The sequence below is a fragment of the Salvelinus namaycush genome, chromosome 5 (assembly GCF_016432855.1).
Source record: "Salvelinus namaycush isolate Seneca chromosome 5, SaNama_1.0, whole genome shotgun sequence".
NCBI classification, from domain to species: Eukaryota; Metazoa; Chordata; class Actinopteri; order Salmoniformes; family Salmonidae; genus Salvelinus; species Salvelinus namaycush.
In genome coordinates this window covers 72515550-72530468 of record NC_052311.1, presented here as the reverse complement: position 1 = coordinate 72530468, position 14919 = coordinate 72515550, and the positions used below count along the sequence as shown (strand labels likewise).

The 14919-nt window shown below is 42.1% G+C and overlaps 2 protein-coding genes and 1 long non-coding RNA gene across 6 annotated transcripts in view; 1 reads left to right on the top strand and 2 right to left on the bottom strand.

Annotated features, from left to right (window-relative positions):
- Nucleotides 1-1178: 1178 nt before the first annotated feature.
- On the bottom strand, nt 1179-2599 carry LOC120048887. 2 transcript variants are annotated; one of them, XR_005477054.1, is made up of 3 exons: nt 2518-2599; nt 1799-1924; nt 1179-1574 (listed from the first exon to the last, which is right to left on the bottom strand). It is a non-coding gene; the product is annotated as an uncharacterized LOC120048887 (long non-coding RNA). The 2 variants fall into 2 exon arrangements; XR_005477055.1 differs by having other exon boundaries at nt 1850-1924.
- On the top strand, nt 1947-8127 carry LOC120048885 (protein C1orf43-like). Of its 3 annotated transcripts, none has more exons than XM_038995190.1 (7): nt 1947-2216; nt 4536-4637; nt 4725-4824; nt 4925-4978; nt 5390-5556; nt 5690-5748; nt 5829-8127. In XM_038995190.1, exons 1-7 carry the CDS (start codon nt 2154-2156, stop codon nt 6055-6057), a joined length of 774 nt encoding a protein of 257 aa, XP_038851118.1. In that variant the 5' UTR covers nt 1947-2153; the 3' UTR covers nt 6058-8127. The 3 variants fall into 3 exon arrangements, with proteins under 3 accessions (XP_038851118.1, XP_038851120.1, XP_038851121.1); XM_038995192.1 differs by having other exon boundaries at nt 1948-2216; nt 5847-8127; XM_038995193.1 differs by lacking the exon at nt 1947-2216 and adding an exon at nt 3375-3417.
- A 392-nt stretch (nt 8128-8519) lies between these two features.
- LOC120048884 (tuftelin-like) overlaps nt 8520-14919 on the bottom strand; it is a 29088-nt gene continuing 22688 nt past the window's right edge. Inside the window, exons 10-12 of the mRNA XM_038995189.1 lie at nt 13212-13295; nt 11319-11413; nt 8520-10138 (exon numbers count right to left, since the gene is read on the bottom strand). Coding sequence (XP_038851117.1) covers nt 10066-10138; nt 11319-11413; nt 13212-13295 — 252 coding nt within the window. The 3' untranslated portion in view covers nt 8520-10065. The remainder of the gene's footprint in view (nt 10139-11318; nt 11414-13211; nt 13296-14919) is intronic.

Genomic DNA, 14919 nt, shown 5'->3' with positions numbered 1-14919 from the left:
TGCCTGTGAAGCCCTTTTTGTGCAAAGCAATGACGGCACGTGTTTCCTTGCAGGTAACCATGATTGACAGAGGAAGAACAATGATTCAAAGCACCACCCTCCTTCTGTTGTTCGAACTCAATCAGCATGACAGCGTGATCTCCAGCCTTGTCCTCGTCAACACTCACACCTGTGTTAACGAGAGAATCACTGACATGATGTCAGCTGGTCCTTTTGTGGCAGGGCTGAAACGTAGTGGAAATATTTTGGGGGGATTCAGTTCATTTGCATGGCAAAGAGGGACTTTGCAATTAATTGCAATTCATCTGATCACTTCATAACATTCTGGAGTATATGCAAATTGCCATCATACAAACTGAGGCAGCAGACTTTGTGAAAATTAATATTTGTGTCATTCTCAAAACTTTTGGCCACGACTGTACATGTTACCTCAATTACCTCGACTAACCTGTACCCCCGCACATTGACTCGGTACTGGCACCCCCTGTATATAGCCTCGTTATTGTTATTTTATTGTGTTACTTTTTTCAAAATGAATAAATAATATATAGCAAATATTTTCTTACTTACTTAAAAATCTGAATTGTTGGTTAAGGGCTTGAAGGTAAGCATTTAACGGTAAGGTCTACTACACCTGTTGTATTCGGCGCATGTGCAATATAACATTGTACCATTTATGTATAATCTGTAATAAGAAAGGTACAGTACTTACATGTGTTTGTGCAATCTGTAGTGAAGCAACAAGTCACAGCCATTACCCCTTACATCCACCAGTAACAGACAGTCAGCCAGTAGCAGTCAGCCAGGGGCAGTCAGCCAGGGGCAGTCAGCCAGTAGCAGTCAGCCAGTAGCATACCGGAAGCAGGGAAGGGGTTTGGGTTATAGATGACTAGACTGTCACAGTGTACAGACAGATGGCTCGTGGCTGTGTGCAGATACAGTATCAGCCAAATGAGCCAATCTCAAAGTCTCCCCATGCTATCATGGACTATGGAATGGTGACATTAGCCTATATCTATATCATGAATGACCAAAGTCCATGCAATGACAACACATAGGCAAACTTACTTGTCACCTATATATCACAGAAAAAGAAAAAAGAAAAAAATATAATGTTTACGCAGAAACAGTTCAGTTTCAGGAGATGCCAATTATGATAAATGGTTTGCTTGCTTGACAGTTCAATGTTTGTATAGGCCATTGTATAGGCTAGGCACCATCTCTGTTGACCACTACCCAAAAGCATTAGCTGTAAATGGAATGTTTTGGTGTCAGAGGCCCGGGGTTTTGCTTTGAGAGATTTTCCACCCAGCCAAGCAATAATCAATAGGGGAAACACTGTAGAGGCAGAGAAATCAGATGGGTGTTACACATTGGTAATGGATGAGGCGAGTTTCTGTTTCCACCCATGTACAGCTTTATTAGCGCTATATAAAATGTAAATGAAGATCTCTGCTGGACACAGTAGCGCTGGTCTGGTTATGTGAGGGAAACATCCCAATGTTCACATCTGCAACTCCAGACATCTTTTCAGCCTCCCACCACAGTCTCCTCCAGAAGAATGGCTTCTCTGTCTATTGGGACAAATAGGATCGTAAATCATCAACCAACTCACATTGCCTTCGTAGAGAACTGACAGATTCCTAGTATTTCCCGTAGGCTTCAGAGGATAAGATAACCATAACCCCTTACAAAGGCAATATTAGGCCTACTACAGGCCTATCAAATTAGCAGTTGCAAATGACATTAAACAGTTCATGGCACATGAGAATATTATAATACTGTTCTTGTTTCTCACCGACTAACTGGTTCGTAGAGAATGGAGACCACTATAAAGGTTGAAACTCACTCATTGGAGAGGAGCGCCTGTGTTTCGTGGGTTGTCGAACAGCAGGTGGCGGTGAAGGACCTTTGTAGGCTACGGCTACGTCATCGAAACCAGGCAGGGAATAGATCACGTGACAATCCCGGATGTCAACAAACGATATCAACAACAGGGAAGTGTCAACGTTTCGTTGTTACAGATTTTCCAATGGATTAACCGACATTTGATAATTCATTAATGTTACAGTCACTCGTGTACATTCTGAAAGGAACTATGAGTGCGTTCTGTTGATTCTACGCTAATTTAGCTTTTGACGAAGACTTTCAACATGAGGTCCGATTCTCCTCTCTCCAGCGTCAACGTAGTGCTTGTTATGGCCTACGGAAGTCTGGCAAGTCTTAAATGAATGTGTTCTCGCATTTTTCCTTAATATAAAGAATGCTTGACACAACTAGCTAGCTGTTGCGTTTCTCAGGACTCCTGAGTAATGGAATTAGCTTGCTAGCTACAGTATAGAGACAGGCAACACAGCAGAAGTGTCAAACAATGTGTAACAAAAAACAGGTTATATGACAGGCAATGAAGACGAACTGGGCACTTGTACGGAAAGCGCACAACACAGTAAAATATAGCTAGCTTTTATTAAAGGGATAATTCACCAAAATTACAAAATTACACATTGGTTTCCTTACCCTGTAAGGTATGACAGCAATCCACGCCTTGGTTTTATTTCCCTTGCTTTGGTTTCGTTTCTAACCTTTTAGCATTTGTGGCACAAACCACATTCAAGTCATGGGACCGATGTTTGCATTTTTTTGCGCATCACGTCCAAATCATCTGAAAGTATCTCAAATTGATTCTGAAGCTCATCAAAGTCACTTATAGATGATTTGAACATGCTAAATGGGATTTGTGTCACAAATGTATTTGGAAACAGTGCCAGGGAAACTTAACTAAAGCATTGATTGCGGTCATACCAAGACTGCTTCTAGGGTATTGACACAAATGTAATTTTGTAATTTGGGTGAACTAAGAATGTATCTATTGTGGACAGGGTTTACGTGAGATTTTAGGTTCAAAACGTTTTGCAACGGAATCCGACTAATGAATACCCCCAAGTGGAAGTGCATTCTCCAGAGTGATAACTGCAACTAATCATAACAAACAATAATTCAGACGGACCAATAAGATGACAGTTACAAATCATATGATTACTGTAATTGACTTTCTGGAGGCACCTCCATGCAAGCTGTGTCAGTATATGCTGAACAAAAATATAAACGCAACAATTTCAGTCAATTTAAATACATTCAATAGGCCCTAATCTATGGATTTGACATGACTGGGAATACAGATATACATCTGTTGGTCACAAATACCTTTAAAAAAAATGTAGGGCGTGGATCAGAAAACCAGTCAGTATCTGGTGTGACCACCATTTGCCTCATGCAGAGCGACACTGTTGATTGTGGCCTTTGGAATGTTGTCCCACTTCTCTTCAATGGCTGAACGAAGTTGCAGGATATTGGCGGGAACTGAAACACGTTATCGTACACATCGATCCAGAGCATCCAAACATGGTGACATGTCTGGTGAGTATGCAGGCCATGGAAGAACTGGGACATGTTCAGCTTCCAGGATTTGTGTACAGATCCTTGCAACATGGGGCTGTGCATTATCATGCTGAAACATGAGGTCATGGTGGTGGATGAATGACACAACAATGGGCCTCAGGATCTTGTCACGATATCGCAATTGTGTTCATTGTACTTGGTTAGAGCGTTGGACTAGTAACCGAAAGGTTGCTAGATCGAATCACTGAGCTGACAAGGTAAAAATCTGTCGTTCTGCACCTCAACAAGGCAGTTAACCCACTGTTCCTAGGCCCTCATTGTAAATAAGAATTTGTTCTTAACTGACTTGCCTAGTTAAATAAATAAAATTTAAAAATGATGCCTGCCCATACCATAACCCCACTGCCATGGGGCAGTCTATTCACAACGTTGACATCAGCAAACCGCTGGCCCACACAACGCCTTACAGGTGGTCTGCGGTTGTGAGGCCGGTTGGACTTAACTGCCAAATTCTCTAAAGCGACGTTGGAAGTGGCTTATGGTAGAGAAATTAACATGACATTATCTGGCAACAGCTCTGGTGGACAATCCTGCAGTCAGCATGCCAATTGCACACTCCCTCAACTTGAGACAAACCTGTGGCATTGTGTTGTGTGACAAAATGGCACATTTTAGAGTGGCCTTTTATTGTCCCCAGCACAAGGTGCAACTGTGTAATGATCATGCTGTTTAATCAGCTTCTTGATATGCTACACCTGTCAGGTGGATGGATTATATTGGCAAAGGAGAAATGCTCACTAACAGGGTTGTAAACAAATTTGTACACAATTATTTTTGTGCTTATGGAACATTTCTGTGGTATTTTATTTCAGCTCATGAAACATAGGACCAACACTTTACATGTTGCATTTATATTTTTGTTCAGTGTATATCTTGCCTTGTCAAATTCTATATTGTGTCCCCCCCTTCTAGAACATACTCCTCTGGATAGGTTGATGTCTCTTCTAGGACATACTCCTCTGGATAGGTTGATGTCTCTTCTAGAACATACTCCTCTGGATAGGTTGATGTCTCTTCTAGAACATACTCCTCTGGATAGGTTGATGTCTCTAATGTACAGAGGTCTGTGTCTCCAGGTGTTTGTGCTGCTGTTCATCTTTGTGAAGAGGCAGATCATGCGCTTCGCCATGAAGTCTCGTAGAGGACCACATGTACCCCTGGGCCACAACGCTCCAAAGGTAAGACACACACACACTCAGTCTGCCTTATTTTAACATTACTTTTCTATACACGTGTTAATTTTCTCTACTTCCTGTGTCCTTTAGGACCTGAGACAGGAGATAGACTCTCGTCTGTCCAAGGTTCAGGAGATCCGCTTTGAGCCGCGCCTGCTGTCTGAACAGGACGACAGACTACTGAGTGGCGGTGAGAGAACACACATCATGTAGATATCTTTTCTACCCATTCTTTAGCTACAGTTGCCTTCTGTGAACTAAAAAAGATGATCAATGTGTGTGTTTTGCAGGTTGCTATGACTACCTGTACAGAATGAGGGCACTAGATGCCATTAGAGACTCTGGTAAGTCCTCTCCTGCCGTTTCACCCTGGCCTGTACATCTCACTGTCATCATCCCAGTGATAGTTATGTAGTAACTATGGTATACTTGAGCAATAAGGGCTGTTCTTAAGCACGACGCAACGCGGAGTGCATGGATACAACTCTTAGCCGTGGTATATTGGCCATATACCACAAACCCTGTTGCTATTATAAACTGGTTACCAATGTAATTAGAACAGTAAAAATAAATGTTTTGTCATACCTGTGGTATACCACGGCTTTCAGCCAATCAGCATGCAGGGCTCGAACCACCCAGTTTATAATGCTGCACATCCTCTTCACCTACTGTATGTACTACCTTATGAATCAGTGGCCTTCGACCTCTAGATCCATAACTCCAATTTGATCATAAAACATCTCATCTCCTGTCAGATATTCCGTTCAGTGAGTTGGGAGGGACTCCCACAGCTGTGACAGGGAGGAGATTCCGCGCCTGGCTTCTAGATCTGAGGAGTTCCCATTCCCTGTTCCGCAGCAGCCGCAGTTCCCTCATAGACACACTGCTGGAGGGCTACCACAACGCTCGCCACGGCACCGGGGTCAGTGTGTGTGTCTCTATTTTATCTGGGGGAGGGAGAGAGAAAGATGCCTGTGTCTCCACATGACATTGTGTCTGCCACTTACTGAGTGGTCTATAGTGTGTGACTCCTGTTTGTCTCTCTGTGTCTGAAGGTGTTTGGAGAAGCAGAGTTTGTCAAATACAAGGAAGCCCTGAACGAACTGGCCTCTGTGTGAGTATAGACACGCACTGTCATTTATCTAAGCACTACTACTACTTTTAATGAAGGTTTTTCAAGTTTGACTCGAGTAGTTATTCTTCTCTCCCCAGTGTGAAGAGCCACTCCAGCTCCACCAGTCTGGACCAGCATCACCAGTCAGCAGCTAAAGACCTGACCAGTACCCCAGAGCCCACCCCCCCCTCTCCCCCCTCCCAGGTCACATACCTGCCGTCAGCTGGGCAACGCACCAAACGACCAAAACACTTCCTGGAACTCAAGAACTTTAAAGACAAGTACAACACCTTGGAAAGCACATTCTGAGAACTACTATCTCCTATGGCATAACACGAAAAACTACAATTCCCTACAGCATACCTTGAGAAACGACAACTTGCTGCCTCTGACAACTGCAACTCCCTACAATCCTGAAAACTTACAACTCCCTAGAGAACAACCTGAAAACTACAACAACTTCTCTGCTACCACTTTAAATCTGTTTTGTTGCGAGTACTGGACTCACTTTTCCTTCTCTATTTACATAGTAGATAGCCTGGTGGGGAAAAAATCTGTCGTTCTGCCCCTGAACAAGGCAGTTAACCCACTGCTCCTATGCCGTCATTGTAAATAACAATTTGTTATTTTCTGACTTGCCTAGTTAAATAAAAAAGAAATTAAGGTAGTGATAAGTAGAGCTCCTGGAGGGGACAGATACTGGAGGGGACAGATACTGGGGTTTGTGGTAAAAGAAGAGGTTGGTGAGTTAGTGAGAGACTTGTTAGTGCCAGCGGAGAGAGAAGAGACTTGGTACAGTTGGGAAGACTGGAGCACAGCAGGATTAACAGTAGCACAGCAGTATAGGAATGACAGTAACATTACGCTGCCTTACTAGTCCTGAGGAAAAACACTACCTACTGCCTATCATGCGTCTCACATAATAAATAGTGCACTAGATTTAAGCTTATTTGACCTTAAACATCATTGTGAACTTTTGCACAGACTTTGCAGGTAGATCATCATGTAGGGCTATGCAAAAAGAGATGAGACCAGACAAGCTACATGCAGTTTCTATGCATTAATGCAGGGTTTCTCAAACTTTGTCCTGGGGACCCCAAGTGGTGCACGTTTTGGTTTTTGCCCTGGCACTACACAACTAACTCAAATAATCAAATAATCATCAAGCTTTGATTATTTGAATGAGCTGTGTCGTCCTAGGGCAGAACCTGAAACGTACATCTCTTTGTGTCCCCAGGACTGAGTTTGGGAAACACTGCATTAATGCACAGTATTAGAGTAAGACTTGTTTATAATGTGTTCAGTGCTAACTAAGCTATTGATGGACTAACGTTATAGCAGACCAGCATTCCTCACAATGGCCCTGGAGAGCTACAGTACAGACTGTGCAGGCTTTTGTTCCCGCCTAGCACTAACACACCTCCAATCAAGCTGATTAGTAGAATCCGGTTAGTCACTGTTGAGCTGGAACAATACAGCCTGTAACTCTACAGGACCAGGACAGAAGAACTATGGATTATTCCAGTATTACTGCTAGACTGCTAGAGCCATGTATTTACATATATATTGCTCTGGTTTAGGGCTAGTGTTACAAGGAAATAAACATGCTACACAGTCTGACTGTTGTCCATTTGCTGCATAAAAATGATGATACTTTTTAGTGTACAATTTTCTTTTTTTGCTGAAATATTTTTTGGTATTCCATTTTTAAAGATAATATGAATGCTTTATTCTAATTGATTTTAATACAATTAACTTATTACGTGTATGAATGGTTGAATACTAAAACCGTAATATATTCTTGAGGTGCGAGTTGGCTATATAGTCTGGGTTCCAGTCCGATCTATTCATAATGAGGTGTGAGTTGGCTATAAAGCCTGGGTTCCAGTCAGTTTCTGCTTTAACCAATCCCCACTCTCTCTTACAGCAGAAACAGACTGGTATGGTACCCAGGCTCATATGAATCGTCAGTGGAGTTATCTAAAGCACCTACAGATGTGGGACCAGGCTAGAGATTTATGGGTTGAGTAATATTGATGTATGATTGTAGCACAATGTTCCTCCAGTCAAATGTGAACAGCTTCAGAAGTGTGTTCGAATCTAATGTGTTGTGTGTATGATTGGGACCAGAGGAGGCTGGTGAGGAGAGGACGCCTCATAATAATGGATGGAATTGAATGGTAACAAACACATGAAAAAATCAGGTGTTTGATTTGTTTAATACCATTCTATTTATTCCGTCCCAGCCATTACTATGGCCTGATAATAGTGCTGAATAGGCTGCTTTATGTTTTAATGGACTCCCCTGATCTATCCTCTGTGCATTGTAATACATACTGCAGCTGCCATTCCATTAAAGTGGTACCACTGGACCAGAGATTATTGACTGATGGTGATATCTTATGACATTTGAGATTCAACTCAATTCTAGTGGTGTAGGCTACATTTCTCCCCCAAGAACATTATCAGTTGGTCAGTTCTTTAATAGCCTTCAACTGTAAAATGGGAACATGCCCAAGTGTTATGGCTTCATGTGCCTTTTCTCCCAGCAATTGTTGGTCTATCTTGTGACTCACCACCAGGGGGCGGACATTCACTATGCATAAACTACAGTACTGCACAAACTACAGTACTGCACTATGCATAAACTACAGTACTGCACTATACATAAACTACATAATATAGAATTAAATTATAATAATGAATATAGAAATGTGAATGAGAATATTTGACTCACTAGTACCCCCTCAAAAAACATGAAAAAACAACAATTATTTTCATACATTTATTAAAATAACAAAAACACAAAGTATATATGTTGTTAACACACACTAAAATGTCTACTGAAATTGTTTTCCCTACAATGAAAAGTTGTATTTTCACATAAATACATAAAGATGATTGTCACACACTAAGTGTCAGGCCAAACATTCCTGTCTGAATGATAAAACAAAACAAAAAAATCCCAGAGTAAGACTACAGGGATATCAAAGAATACCACATAAACAAATAAATATAGTTATGTACACAGCTGGTGATAGTGGATGAAACTTCAGGTAACTGAAATGCATGCAAAAATGTGGATAATGTCAACAAGACTTCTTGCAAGGTTAGTACTTGTCAGAAAGAATCATCTTCATTTTCTTTAGACTTTAAAGTGACATCAGTATTGGTGAGGGGGACTTCTAATCCACACATACTAGACCAAACATCCCACTTTCTCAATGAACAAAATAACACAAACACAAACATGGCCTTTAACTTTGTATTCAAACCATGACACCACTGTGGCCGCTGCGTGACCATGTAAGTATATTTACAAAAAGTCAAAGATTGTCTTCCTCCCTTTCAGGTGTCAAATAAAGAGGATTCTAACAGTGGACTCTAGGTCACAGACACAGGAGGTAGGTTAATGGGTTACAGAAGGGTTTGATGGAAAACTATATCCTTAATGTGTTTCTGCTTCTCCAATACCTATATACTGTAGCAACACTCCCTCTATCCTGCCTTGGTGCCATGGTAAAAAGATGACAAACTGGTTGTGTTCTGAGTAGTTTAATACAGATTTCTTACCCTCCATCTCTCTCTCTCTCTCTCTCTCTTCGATCCCCCTCTCAATCATCGGCCATTTTATTTCTCTGTTATGGCCCAACCTGGCATGGTTGCCTCCTCTCTGAGGCCAAAGTACTCGGTCTGTTATCAGACCCTCACTGACCACAGGGTACTGCTATCACACTGTCTCTGGTCCTCTCTCTCAGTAGTAAAGTCCTTCAGACGGACTTCAACAGATGACAATAGATTATGACACTGGGTTAGAAAGAATAATCTGTCTGCTATGAATAAATAGACTTCTATTGTGAATCAACTCTATCAGTATATCTATGTCCATACACAATCCAAAACCGTACACACACACACACACACGAGGAGGCTGGTGGGAGGAGCTATAGGAGGAATAAATGGAACGGTATGAAACACAGCAAACATGTAAACCATTTTGACTGTTCCATGTATACCATTCCAGACATTACAATGAGCCCCTCCTCCTATAGTTTATCCCACCAGCCTCCTCTGACACACACACACACACACACACATTGCATAGTGTCCTATCGAAGGAGTGTAGCCATGGGTGGGTGATGGTCGTGGCTGGTGGTCAGTTGATGTGATGTTGTGGTCACCTCAGTTTAAACTTCATACGTGTACTGTGATGTTGGTGTGGTAGTAATGTGGTGGTGGTCTATTTCAGTCCGTTGTTGCTTAGCTTAGCAGGTTTGGTGTCGTTAGGTTAGCCCCTTCTCCCTCGCTTTCACCAGTTCAGGACTTGGTCTCAATGATTTTGATGAAGGGAAGAGGCTTGTTGGACGAGTTGGTGGGCTTCAAAGGCTTACTGTGGAGGAGAGAGGGAGAAAGAGAGAGAACAGAGAGAGAGAGAAATGAGATCGATGCCAAGGTTTTACTCTGGGGAACACATCACTAGTGAACAGTTGAGGGACACTATGGAGATGTGCTGAGGTTAGAAGTGTGTGTGGAGGGCTGTGTGAAGTCAGGTGATGTTTCTGGTCAGTCAGGGGAATGAGGGGGCAGGTGTGTGGTGAGTTGATGACAGGTCAGGTGTGTGTGGAGGGCTGTGTGAGGCCAGGCGGATGTTTCTGGTCAGTCAGTGGAATGAAGGGGCAGGCGTGTGGTGAGTTGATGACAGGTCAGGTGTGTGTGGAGGGCTGTGTGAGGCCAGGCGGATGTTTCTGGTCAGTCAGTGGAATGAAGGGGCAGGCGTGTGGTGAGTTGATGACAGGTCAGGCGTGTGGTGAGTTGATGACAGGTCAGGCGTGTGGTGAGTTGATGACAGGTCAGGCGTGTGGTGAGTTGATGACAGGTCAGGCGTGTGGTGAGTTGATGACAGGTGAGGCGTGTGGTGAGTTGATGACAGGTCAGGCGTGTGGTGAGTTGATGACAGGTCAGGCGTGTGGTGAGTTGATGACAGGTGAGGCGTGTGGTGAGTTGATGACAGGTGAGGCGTGTGGTTAGTTGATGACAGGCCAGGCGTGTGGTGAGTTGATGACAGGCCAGGCGTGTGGTGAGTTGATGACAGGCCAGGCGTGTGGTTAGTTGATGACAGGTCAGGCGTGTGGTGAGTTGATGACAGGTCAGGCGTGTGGTTAGTTGATGACAGGTGAGGCGTGTGGTGAGTTGATGACAGGTCAGGCGTGTGGTGAGTTGATGACAGGTCAGGCGTGTGGTGAGTTGATGACAGGTCAGGCGTGTGGTGAGTTGATGACAGGTGAGGCGTGTGGTTAGTTGATGACAGGTGAGGCGTGTGGTTAGTTGATGACAGGTCAGGCGTGTGGTGAGTTGATGACAGGTCAGGCGTGTGGTGAGTTGATGACAGGTGAGGCGTGTGGTTAGTTGATGACAGGCCAGGCGTGTGGTGAGTTGATGACAGGTCAGGCGTGTGGTGAGTTGATGACAGGTGAGGCGTGTGGTTAGTTGATGACAGGCCAGGCGTGTGGTGAGTTGATGACAGGTCTATGATGGGTGTGTGTCTGCCTGAGTTACTGGACGTGAATTACCTGTAGACAATCTGGGCGTGGCGGTCTGATGAGAGGTGCGAGTTTGACCTTTCACCTCCCAGGAAGTAGTCCATCTGATCATGCATCTCCCGGTTCTAAACACACACACACACAGTTGAAGTCGGAAGTTTACATACACTTAGGTTGGAGTCATTAAAACTCGTTTTTCAACCACTCCACAAATTTATTGTTAACAAACTGTAGATTTGGCAAGTCGGTTAGGACATCTACTTTGTGCATGACACAAGTCATTTTTCCAACAATTGTTTACAGACAGATTATTTCACTTATAATTCACTGTATCACAATTCCAGTGGGTCAGAAGGTTACATACACTAAGTTGACTGTGCCTTTAAACAGCTTGGAAACTTCCAGAAAATGATGTCATGGCTTTAGAAGCTTCTGATAGGCTAATTGGCATCATTTGAGTCAATTGGAGGTGTACCTGTGGATGTATTTCAAGGCCTACCTTCAAACTCAGTGCCTCTGCTTGACCATGGGAAAATCAAAATAAATCAGCCAAGAACTCAGAAAAATAAATTGTAGACTTCCACAAGTCTGGTTCATCCTTGGGAGCAATTTCCAAATGCCTGAAGGTACCACGTTCATCTGTACAAGCAATAGTACGCAAGTATAAACACCATGGGACCACGCAGCCGTCATACCGCTCAGGAAGGAGACGCGTTCTGTCTCCTAGAGATGAACGTACTGTGGTGCGAAAAGTGAAAATCAATCCCAGAACAACAGCAAAGGACCTTGTGGTCCCATGTGGCTCAGTTGGTAGAGCATGGCGCTTGCAACGCCAGGGTTGTGGGTTCATTCCCCATGGGGGGACCAGGATGAATATGTATGAACTTTCCAATTTGTAAGTCGCTCTGGATAAGAGCGTCTGCTAAATGACTTAAATGTAAATGTAAATGAAGATTCTGGAGGAAACAGATACAAAAGTATCTATATCCACAGTAAAACGAGTCCTATATCACATAACCTGAAAGGCCACTCAGCAAGGAAGAAGCCACTGCTCCAAAACCACCATTAAAAAAAGCCAGACTACGGTTTGCAACTGCACATGGGGACAAAGATCGTACTTTTTGGAGAAATGTCTTCTGCTCTGATGAAACATAAATAGAACTGTTTGGCCATAATGACCATCGTTATGTTTGGAGGAAAAAGTGGGAGGCTTGCAAGCCGAAGAACACATCCCAACCATGAAGCACGGGGGTGGCAGCATCATGTTGTGGGGGTGCTTTACAAAATTGATGGCATCATGAGGGAGGAAAATTATGTGGATATATTGAAGCAACATCTCAAGACATCAGTCAGGAAGTTATAGCTTGGTCGCAAATGGGTCTTCCAAATGGACAATGACCCCAAGCATACTTCCAAAGTTGTGGCAAAATGGGGCAACAAAGTCAATGTATTGGAGTGGCCATCACAAAGCCCTGACCTAGAAAATGTGTGGACAGAACTAAAAAAGCATGTGCGAGCAAGGAGGCCTACAAACCTGACTAAGTTACACCAGCTCTGTCAGGAGGAATGGGCCAAAATTCACCCAACTTATTGTGGGAAGCTTGTGATGAAAGAAATAAAAGCTGAAATAAATCATTCTCTCTACTATTATTCTGACATTTCACATTCTTAAAATAAAGTGGTGATCCTAACTGACCTAAGACAGGAAATTTTTACTAGGATTAAATGTCAGGAATTGTGTAAAACTGAGTTTAAATGTATTTGGCTAAAGTGTATGTAAACTTCCGACTTCAACTGTAGGGTCAGAGGTTGGAGGAAGTCAAACCCTACTCTGTGTTGCAGGCATAAAAGACTACAGTTCAGAGCTACAGTAGCTGGTGAACAAAAGACTACAAATCCCAGGTATGGTTAGTTGGTACTGACCTCTGCCTCCAGGAAAGCCACCTTCTCCTCCAGATCTCTGATAACACGGTCCCTCTCCTGGATCACCATACGAGAGTTCTGCAGCTGTACACACACATCCATGTTATAGTCCTGTTATAGCATGTTATAGTCCTGTCATAGCATGTTATAGTCCTGTTAAAGCATGTTATAGTCCTGTTAAAGCATGTCAAAGCATGTTATAGTCCTGTTATAGTCCTGTTATAGCATGTTATAGCACTGTTAAAGCATGTTAGTCCTGTCATAGCATGTTATAGTCCTGTTAAAGCATGTTATAGGCCTGTTAAAGCATGTTATAGTCTTGTTAAAGCATGTTATAGTCCTGTTAAAGCATGTTATAGTCCTGTTATAGCATGTTAGTCCTGTCATAGCATGTTATAGTCCTGTTAAAGCATGTTATAGGCCTGTTAAAGCATGTTATAGTCTTGTTAAAGCATGTTATAGTCCTGTTATAGCATGTTATAATACTGTTAAAGCATGTTATAGTCCCGTTAAAGCATGTTATTGTTATAGTCCTGTCATAGCATGTTATAGTCCTGTCATAGCATGTTATAGTCCTGTTATAGCATGTTCTAGTCCTGTTATAGCATGTTCTAGTCCTGTTATAGCATGTTCTAGTCCTGTTATAGCATGTTCTAGTCCTGTTATAGCATGTTCTAGTCCTGTTATAGCATGTTATAGCATGTTATAGTCCTGTTATAGTCCTGTTAAAGCATGTTATAGTCCTGTTAAAGCATGTTATAGTCCTGTTAAAGCATGTTATAATACTGTTAAAGCATGTTATAGTCCTGTTAAAGCATGTTATAGTCCTGTTATAGCATGTTATAGTCCTGTTATAGCATGTTATAGTCCCATTATAGTCCTGTTATAGCATGTTATAGTCCTGTTATAGCATGTTATAGTCCTGTTAAAGCATGTTATAATACTGTTAAAGCATGTTATAGTCCTGTTGAAGCATGTTATAGTCCTGTTATAGCATGTTATAGTCCTGTTATAGCATGTTATAGTCCTGTTATAGCATGTTATAATACTGTTAAAGCATGTTATAGTCCTGTTAAAGCATGTTATAGTCCTGTTAAAGCATGTTATAGTCCTGTTAAAGCATGTTATAGTCCTGTTAAAGCATGTTATAATACTGTTAAAGCATGTTATAGTCCTGTTGAAGCATGTTATAGTCCTGTTATAGCATGTTATAGTCCTGTTATAGCATGTTATAGTCCCATTATAGTCCTGTTATAGCATGTTATAGTCCTGTTATAGCATGTTATAGTCCTGTTAAAGCATGTTATAGTCCTGTTAAAGCATGTTATAGTCCTGTTAAAGCATGTTATAGTCCTGTTAAAGCATGTTATAGTCCTGTTAAAGCATGTTCTAGTCCTGTTATAGCATGTTATAGTCCCATTATAGTCCTGTTATAGCATGTTATAGTCCTGTTATAGCATGTTATAGTCCTGTTAAAGCATGTTAAAACATGTTATAGTCCTGTTAAAGCATGTTATAGTCCTGTTATAGCATGTTATAGTCCTGTTATAGCATGTTATAGTCCTGTTAAAGCATGTTAAAACATGTTATAGTCCTGTTAAAGCATGTTATAGTCCTGTTATAGCATGTTATAGTCCTGTTAAAGCATGTTAAAACATGTTATAGTCCTGTTAAAGCATGTTATAGTCCTGTTATAGCATGTTATAGT